General features: G+C 49.3%; 1 protein-coding gene across 1 annotated transcript in view; it reads right to left on the bottom strand.

Moving 5' to 3' along the window:
* Positions 1–470: 470 nt before the first annotated feature.
* Positions 471–9,921, bottom strand: part of LOC122925373 (carboxypeptidase A1-like) — a 35,412-nt gene continuing 25,961 nt past the window's right edge. Inside the window, exons 10-11 of the mRNA XM_044276726.1 lie at positions 2,044–2,128; positions 471–658 (exon numbers count right to left, since the gene is read on the bottom strand). Coding sequence (XP_044132661.1) covers positions 471–658; positions 2,044–2,128 — 273 coding nt within the window. The remainder of the gene's footprint in view (positions 659–2,043; positions 2,129–9,921) is intronic.

The raw sequence follows: 9,921 nt of genomic DNA, 5'->3' as shown, positions 1-9,921 counted from the left end.
CCCTGGTGCAAGAATTCAGCTTGGGGCCCCCTTCCCTCAGTGCTTTGTGGCCAGGGGCAGGGAAGCACATAGCCTTCGTTGTGCCTGAGGCAAAAATTTTAATGGAACCCTCCTCATGCCAAATTCTTACCCTAACCCCTTCCCTTCAGCCAGAGTTGAGACCTGCATGCACTTTCTATAATACCAGTGTCTTATTATGTGGCACAAGGGTCTTCTGGCCCCTCAGGCTCCTGGGCCCGGTTGCGACTGCTACCTCTGCACGCCCTATAGCTACGCTCCTGCATACTACTGAAATCTGTATGTCACTATCACTGAGAAAACTGGCCCAAATGTGGCCTTACTGTGTACCGTATGTCAATTACAAAAGCTAACCTATTCGCTGCTAAGAGAAATAATAAGAAAAATGACAAAAAGTGTCCAGTGACAAAGGCAATAATGAATGTATTGCTTTAAAAAAAAGTTAATATGAGTTAATATGGGTGATTTTTTACATGTTCCATAACTGTCATGAGTGCCAGCCAAGTCTCTTCTGCTGTGGGTATGATCTGCTCTGCTGGAAGGATGAAACCATATCTTCCAGTGTCTCTCAACTCAAAGGTGTAGGAATACTTTATGCCATTATTATAAGCCCAGTCAGTTGCTGTACCATCCGCTCGATCTGAAGAAAATGCAATAAAGAAAATGAACATTATTTGCAAAGATATAAGACTCCAACAATGTAATAATATATTCCAATTAAACATTATATAACTGCTTGGTTGTTGCTATGTCAGATGCACACACACATAATAAAAAGTTCTGCAATATATACAGTGATCCCACAAGATACAATGGGCTCAGGATACAATATTTTCATCTTACAATGGTTTCTCTTGAGGCATTGTAAGACTCAACATACAAATCTTTGGACTCAGATCCAACTAATCAACAGTGATTTCTCTGGTAAAACACTTATATTGGGTATATAGAAGCATATCTTTACAGTACAGTGTGGTACTACATGTCCTGTACTGCCCTCTATCTGCACCTTTGGATGTCAGATGAGGGTGGCTCCATTTTACTTTCTGGGTCACTGTGTGCTATACAAGACCCAGAAGAAGCTCCTTAGAGATGAGCGAACTTGTGGAAAATTCGGCTGCTTCGACGAATTTTACAACAAAAATTAGCTTTGTGACAATTACTGTACATCGTCACGAAGCGCTTTTTTTTTTTTAAGTAGCAGTTGCAATGACAGGGAGCTGCAATAGTAACCCTCAGATGCCGCGCTCATACACGATTGCGGCATCTGAGAGTAATAATACAGTTTAAAATTAACAAAAAACTAATTAAATCATACTTGCGCCTCCATTTGCTCGCGACGGGCTGGCCGCTGCCATCTTGCTTGAAGATCTTGCGCAAAATATCACAAGGCCTGAGATGACATTGTCATGCCGGCCAGCGTGGTGACGTCATATGTATTTCGGCTGAGATCTTCAATCAAGATGGAGGCGGCCGGCATGTCGCAAGCAAATGGAGGAAATTTGGCTCCGCAGTGAATCGAATTTATCCTGAAATTCCGAACAAATTAGTTGGATTTGATTCGCTCATCTCTAGTCGTCATCATAGAAAGTGATTACAGCTTCCAGCATCTATTCCTGACTGTTATATGTAAGGACTTGCTTTATGTGGTTTAGTTATCTGCTTATTTTTCATAAATCTTCACAGGATGACATTTATGTCTTTGGATCCACTTACTAGTTTTCCATAGAGTCATGGACTCAAGTTACAATGGTTTCAACTTACAATGGTTGTGCCGGAACCGATTTTATTGTATCTTGAGGGACCATTGTATTGAGTTTCAATTCTTTGTAATTTTCAACAATACATTCAAAGACAACAATCTATCTAATCCTCTGTGAATGAAACAGCTGGGACTATTGGCTGATATGTTTTGTCATCAGTGACTGTAGGACAGAAGAGATATTTAGTGCTTAGAGGATACAATTGTCACATTTTTATCCTAGACCCTACACAATACAATTATTCTTGCATTCAGGTACTTACAAATGGTGGCAATAGTGGTTCCATAGGTATATTGAGTTCCATGTAAAGACGCCAGAGCATTAGCTGTTTGCTTGGCCAATTCCGTCTAAGAACATAATGAAGTTTGTTGAGTAAAGAATCTGTGCTTAGTCAGGTACTGATTAGTGTAGACCAACCTAAAATCCCCATTATGTTCTATATATTTTTTCTGTGACCATTTCCGTACACAGAATGTACAGAAACATAAAAAATGAGATTTGAAGCACATCTTCCATTAAATTATAGTCAAATAAATCTGACTCCATTTTCAGTTATTACAGTTCACAAAGCAGGCACACTAATATAGAATGCAAAATCATAATTTAAAGGGATTCTGTCACCTCCCCTAAGCCAAAAAACGATTTTAAAGCAGCCATGAAGCACAGCTTACCTGGATTAAGCTGTGCTCTTTTATCTTGCAATCCGTCCAGCAGTTACTGCAAAAAACGACTTTGATTGATATGTAAATGTGTCCTGAAGGTGCCCAGAGGGGCGTTTTGTTCATCTTAGAGAGCCCAGTACCGCCCCTCTTACAGTGCCCAGCCCGCCTTCCTTGTACTGTCTAACCGCCGCCCCCAGCCTGCCACAGCCTCTCCTCCCTCTCCCTCACGCCGAACGAACTCTCGCACAGGCGCAGTACCTACTGAGGGCTGCGCCTGTGCGATCAGCAGGAGACTGAGGGCAGCAGCTTCATCCTCGTCACTGGGCATGCGCTGAGCCCAGTGACGTCCGATGCTCGCTCTTCCCTGCTGACTGAGGGAAGAGCGAGCATCGGACGTCACTGGGCTCGGCGCATGCCCAGTGACGAAGATGAAGCTGCTGCCCTCAGTCTCCTGCTGATCGCACTGGCGCAGCCCTCAGTGGGTACTGCGCCTGTGCGAGAGTTCGTTCGGCGTGAGGGAGGGGGAGGAGAGGGAGGAGAGGCTGTGGCAGGCTGGGGGCGGCGGTTAGACAGTACAAGGAAGGCGGGCTGGGCACTGAAAGAGGGGCGGTACTGGGCTCTCTAAGAAGAAAAAAAAACGCCCCTCTGGGCACCTTCAGGACACATTTACATATGTGGGGATGTGCTCGTGGTAGGCTACGGTAGCGGCGGCAGTATTGAGGCAATCATAGACAGTCTTTGTGATACACTGTGACTTTATTCACACCAACGGCATAACAGGCAATGTGCAGACCACACAGGTGCATATCCACATAGTGCATAGAACAAAAGTCCTTCCATAGAAAATAAACAGCAGGTTTGAGTCACCTTATTTTGGACAGACCACAGCAGTTCTGCAGGCTTCTAGGCTATCTGCCTTTGTCTCCCTCAGGCCAGAGCCCCTTTGGCTTGTAGCACCACAGGTCCCAGGGCTATCCTTCAATGTGTGCTGCGCCCAGACTCTCCTTTATCAGCACTCACTCTGTCTGTGGAAATCTCCAGCTCAGCAAGACACACCCCACCCCCATCATCAGCAGGCTGGGTTCTTAAAGGCCCAGCTCCACCAAAAACCTGGGCTGGCCGTGGGGAACAGGCACCCCCCCACTCTTTACCTGTTCCCAGTAAGAACCGGCCCAGACACGCTGCGCCAGCAGCATTCGCCGCTGTAACCGCAATGATCCGGTTCTTACTCCACCGAGGCCAGGACCTCTGGTGGCACGTATCGTCCGTCCATTATTATTCTGGGGACTCTCCTACATATCCCCCCCCTTTGTTCACCCCTGAGGGCTTGAACATACTGTTCAAGCCTGAGGGGGTGAACACATGCACAGCAGTGTACCCGGGACAGGGCATCTGCGTTCCCCTGTAAGCGGCCGGCCCTGTGCTCAACAGTGAACTTAAAGTTCTGGAGGGACAAGAACCACCTGGTAACCCGAGCGCTCCCCTCCTTAGCCCGACTCATCCACTGGAGAGGGGAGTGGTCGGTCACCAGACGGAACCTTCTCCCCAGAAGGTAATATCTGAGAGACTCGAGTGCCCACTTGATGGCGAGGCACTCTCTCTCCACAATGCTATACCGGGTTTCTGCTGGGGTAAGCTTGCGGCTTAGAAAAACCACGGGGTGCTCTTCCCCGTTGAGCTCCTGGGAAAGCACAGCCCCTAGTCCTACTCCCGAGGCATCTGTTTGAACTACAAACTCCCGCTTGAAGTCGGGCGTCACCAGAACTGGGGACTCACATAGGGCCGACTTCAAACGGGAGAACGCCTCCTCCTCCTTCTCCCCCCAGCGAACCATCACCGACTTTCTACCCTTCAAGAGGCCGGTTAACGGGGCTGCCAAGGTGGCAAAATGGGGAATGAACCTCATGTAGTACCCAATCAGGCCCAAAAATGACCGTACTTGCTTGGACGTACGAGGCCTGGGCCAATTCCGGATTGCTTCAACTTTATTTACTTGGGGCCTAATGACTCTGCGTCCAATCACATACCCCAAATAGCGAGCTTCCTCTAGTCCCACCGAGCATTTTTTTGGGTTGGCAGTTAACCCCGCCTTCCTTAGAGAATCTATCACTGCCTGAAGTTTTGACAAATGACCCTCCCAGTCTGGGCTAAACACGACTATATCATCCAGATACGCGGAGGTATACTGGTGATGGGGCTTGAGGACGACATCCATCAGACGCTGGAACGTAGCCGGAGCGCCATGCAACCCAAAAGGCAACACCCTATACTGAAAAAGCCCCTCCGGGGTGACAAAGGCCGTCTTCTCCTTTGCCGCCTCCGTCAGAGGTACCTGCCAGTAGCCCTTCGTGAGATCTAGGATCGAAAAATACCGGGCTTTTCCCAGCCGCTCTATCAACTCGTCTACCCGAGGCATGGGATAGGCGTCAAATTTTGATACCTCATTCAATTTCCTAAAATCATTACAGAACCGTAATGAACCATCCGGTTTGGGAATAAGGACAATCGGGCTAGCCCACTCGCTCTTTGACTCTTCTATGACCCCTAGACGTAGCATCGATCTTACCTCCTGCGAAATGGCCTGTCGCCGAGCCTCCGGTACTCGGTATGGTCTTAGGCGGACTTTCACCCGGGGCTCGGTGACAATGTCATGCTCGATCAAGGTGGTACGTCCAGGAAGGTCAGAGAATACGTCCCTATTCCGACTAACAAATTCTTTCACCTCTTGTGCTTGTTTGGTCGACAGTCCGTCCCCTATCGTCACCCCAGCGGCGTTCTCCGGAACACCTGGTGACCCCGGGTCACTCCCTGACGTCCCGACAGAGGGCGGGCTGTCTGCAAACAAATTCTCTCTGTCTCTCCAAGGTTTTAGTAGATTCACATGATATACCTGTTCGGGCTTCCGCCTCCCTGGCTGGTATATCCTGTAATCAACTGGGCCCACCTTCTCCTTAACTTCATAGGGTCCTTGCCACCGGGCCAAGAATTTACTCTCGACCGTGGGCACGAGTACAAGAACTCGGTCCCCCGGGTGAAATGTCCTTACCCGGGCGGTTCGGTTATATACCCGACTCTGGGCCAGTTGTGCCGCTTCCATGTGCTCACGGACGATCGGCAACACGACCCCTATTCGGTCCTGCATTTTTCCTATGTGCTCTATCACACTTTTATGAGGCGTAGGCTGTTGCTCCCATGCTTCCTTAGCGATATCCAGTAGCCCACGGGGATGTCGCCCATATAACAACTCAAAGGGCGAGAACCCCGTGGACGCCTGGGGCACCTCCCGTACCGCAAACAAAACATAGGGCAACAGTAAGTCCCAATCCCTCCCGTCCTTAGCCACGACTCTTTTTAGCATGGACTTCAGGGTCTTATTAAACCGTTCTACTAACCCATCGGTTTGGGGATGGTAGACGGACGTGTGCAGGTGTTTAATATTTAATAGCTTACACAATTCCTTTGTTATTTTGGACATAAAGGGTGTCCCTTGGTCCGTCAGAATCTCCTTTGGTATCCCCACCCGGGCAAACATACTCATGAGCTCTTTAGCTATTACCTTGGCCGACGTATGGCGCAATGGGACCGCCTCCGGATAGCGAGTGGCATAGTCTAACACTACCAGGATGTGTTGGTGACCTCGGGCTGACTTAATAATGGGGCCTACCAGATCCATGGCGATCCTTTCGAAGGGCACCTCTATAATGGGCATAGGTACCAGTGGACTGCGATAGTGAGGTTGGGGGCTAGTCAGCTGACACACTGGACAGGACTGACAGAACCTCCGGACTTCCTCATATATCCCAGGCCAATAGAACCGTTGTAGAATTCGCTCCAGTGTTTTCTTAACCCCCAGATGACCACCCAACACATGCGCATGCGCTAAATCCAAGACCATTCGCCGGTAAGGCTGGGGCACCACCAGTTGTTCCACCACCTCCTGCCTCACCTTGTCTACCCTATATAACAGGTCCTGGTTATAGGCCAGGTGAGGAAATACGGTATCGGCGCCGGGACGCTGGGCAACACCATTAACCACCGACACACCTTCTCTAGCCCGCAATAACGTCGAATCCTGGAGCTGTGCGGTCCCGAAGGTTTCTCGGGGTACCTCCAGATCCAGGATGGACAAACTTTCTACTGTCTCACCCGCCAATACTTCTAGGGGAAACCGGTCAGGGTTACACTCTACGGTGACCCCTACAGCTGGGGTCCCTGCCTCGGGGTCCTCGGGCTCGGGACCTGGACATTTTCCTTCCCCATAGGTAGGCAACCCGTTCCTCCACAAAGTCCAGAACAGGGGAAAGTCCCTCCCCAATATTGCGGCATAAGGGAGCCGTCTCCCCACCCCGACGACATGTGGTACCTCCTTTCCACACACTGCCAGGGTAACCTTAGTGGTGGGATACTCCCTGCGATCCCCATGTATACAGACAATGGTAAGGGTTCGCCTTTCTGGGAGTTTTTCCGTTACCAGCGACTCATGGACCAGAGTTACCAGGCTCCCAGAGTCCAGCAGGGCCTGCACGGAGTGTCCATTAACAACGACATCACACACCGGAGGGTTGTCCGCCGCCAGCAGGGGGTCAGCTATATACACCGGTTGGGCATAAAAAGAGGACCGGCGAGCGAACCCGCAGTCCATGGGTTCGGATGCCCTAGGGCAGTTGGATGCCACATGTCCCCAGTCCTGACAATGCCAACATCTGATCCTCGCAGCCTCCCTCCTCCCCAGGGTATTCCTCCCACGGACTGGAGATCCACTCCCCTCCTTATGTGGTGGGATCCCTTTTTCAGGATCCCGGGTCGGCAGCGGGGGCTGACGTGACTTCGGTAGTACCGCTGAGTCCCGCCCCAAATCCTGAGTGGCCATATACCTCTCCACCAGGCTAACCAGTTGTTCCAGGTTGCCTGGATCGCCTTGTCCCACCCAGCGCTGTATGGCTCTCGGGAGGGTACGCACGAACCTGTCGACCACGACCCTTTCAACCATCTGAGAAGGGCTCAATATCTCAGGCTGAAGCCATTTTTTTACTAGGTGAAGTAAGTCATAGGCTTGTGACCGGGCGGGTCGGGACTCGGCAAACACCCACTGATACACCCTGTGCGCTCGCACATAGGTGTTTACCCCCAACCTGGCCAACACCTCAGCTTTTAGCCTCTCATAGTCCTTTGCCTCATCGCAGCTGAGGTCAAAATAGGCCTTTTGTGCGTCCCCCACCAGAAAAGGCGCCACCACCTCGGCCCACTGCTCCAACGGCAGCCTCTCTTGCTCCGCGGTTCTTTCAAATACCATCAGGAATGCCTCTATATCATCTCCCGGACCCATTTTCCTCAGGGCGGATCGGACTTTGTCCCTGTCGGTAGACACAGTCGGGGTTGTCGCAGTTAAAACTCCTTGCAGGGATGTTCGCACCGACTCTTGCATGGCTACCAGCTGCTGCATTAGGAGAGTGTTTGTTTGCTGCTGTGCACACATAGCCTCCTCATGTCTTTTTTGCTGTAGCTCATTACTTTCCCTCTGAGCCTGCAATGCCTGTTGCTGCTGTACATTACTCTGAATCAGGTGCTTAATGGCCTCCTCCATCTTGTCAGGAACCATAAAACTTGCAGGCCTGATATATGACATGCAGTCCAACACAACTTTTGCCTCAGGCCTGCCTCACTGCAGGAATGCCCGCTCCAAGCCACCAATTGTGGGGATGTGCTCGTGGTAGGCTACGGTAGCGGCGGCAGTATTGAGGCAATCATAGACAGTCTTTGTGATACACTGTGACTTTATTCACACCAACGGCATAACAGGCAATGTGCAGACCACACAGGTGCATATCCACATAGTGCATAGAACAAAAGTCCTTCCATAGAAAATAAACAGCAGGTTTGAGTCACCTTATTTTGGACAGACCACAGCAGTTCTGCAGGCTTCTAGGCTATCTGCCTTTGTCTCCCTCAGGCCAGAGCCCCTTTGGCTTGTAGCACCACAGGTCCCAGAGCTATCCTTCAATGTGTGCTGCGCCCAGACTCTCCTTTATCAGCACTCACTCTGTCTGTGGAAATCTCCAGCTCAGCAAGACACACCCCACCCCCATCATCAGCAGGCTGGGTTCTTAAAGGCCCAGCTCCACCAACAAACCTGGGCTGGCCGTGGGGAACAGGCACCCCCCCCACTCTTTACCTGTTCCCAGTAAGAACCGGCCCGGACACGCTGCGCCAGCAGCATTCGCCGCTGTAACCGCAATGATCCGGTTCTTACTCCACCGAGGCCAGGACCTCTGGTGGCACGTATCGTCCGTCCATTATTATTCCGGGGACTCTCCTACAATATCAATCAAAGTCGTTTTTTGCAGTAACTGCTGGACGGATTTCAAGATAAAAGAGCACAGCCTAATCCAGGTAAGCTGTGCTTCATGGCTGCTTTAAAATAGTTTTTTGGCTTAGGGGAGGTGACAGAATCCCTTTAATGACTTTTGTATGTGTGTATAATCTATCAAAGTGTGTGTACATGTGTGGCAGGATATGATGGGACCATTTACTTATTACAGTTGGTATACAATCATTATTTATTTTTTACATATATATATATATATATATATATATATATACACATATCCTATATGTGTTTTTTTATTTTCTTCTGTATTTATGCTTGTTGGGTACTCATTTGGTTCTGCTATATTGTATTGCATTACATGTATATCTGACTGGTCCAGGTCTAGCATTAGATTGGGATTGAGGCTTGCATTATAGGTAGTGTGTGCAGCTCACCTTTTTTTAAATGTTTGTATTTTTTGGCTTGAATAATATTCTAATATTTTCATGCATTTCAAGTGTGTGACTTTGTATATGGCCTCTTTTATTTCTGTATTTTGCATAACTATGAAGGGGACTCTGGTGACTCATAGTTAGTAGGAATCTAGGTTTAAGGCCGAGTTCACACGAACGTGTGTGACCCGTGCCCTTGCTGCGGCCGTGATCCGCCCGTTCCGCAAAAAGATAGGACATGTTCTATCTTTTTGCGGAACGGAAGTCCCGGACGCAACGTGCGGCCGTTCCACAATTCCGGGTTTGCGGACCCATTGAAGTGAATGGGTCTGCATCCATGATGTGGAATGCACACGGAACTGTGGCCGTGTATTGCGGCCCACAATACGGCCACGGATCACACACGTTCGTGTGAACTAGGCCTAAATCTAGCCAGGAGCACCATCTGCATGGAGTTCGTATGGTCTCCCTGTGCTGGATTACCCAGGTACTCCAGTTTTCTATCAAGTCCACATAACCCTACTGATAAGTTAATTGGCCTCTTTTAAGATTTAGCTACAGTCCTGCTAAATGTTGTTAAAATCCTACAATATTTTGCCCAAGTATATGTGAAATAAGAAATCTATGAGCCCCACGGGGGAGAGGAATTCACAAAGACAATTTCTGTATAGCATAGTAGAATATGGTTTAAGCCACATTTGCAAAGGGAAATAAATAAG

Source organism: Bufo gargarizans, chromosome 2 (assembly GCF_014858855.1).
Source record: "Bufo gargarizans isolate SCDJY-AF-19 chromosome 2, ASM1485885v1, whole genome shotgun sequence".
Lineage (NCBI taxonomy): Eukaryota > Metazoa > Chordata > Amphibia > Anura > Bufonidae > Bufo > Bufo gargarizans.
Note: the sequence above shows the minus strand (reverse complement) of the source record. Positions and strands in the feature narration are given on the sequence as shown.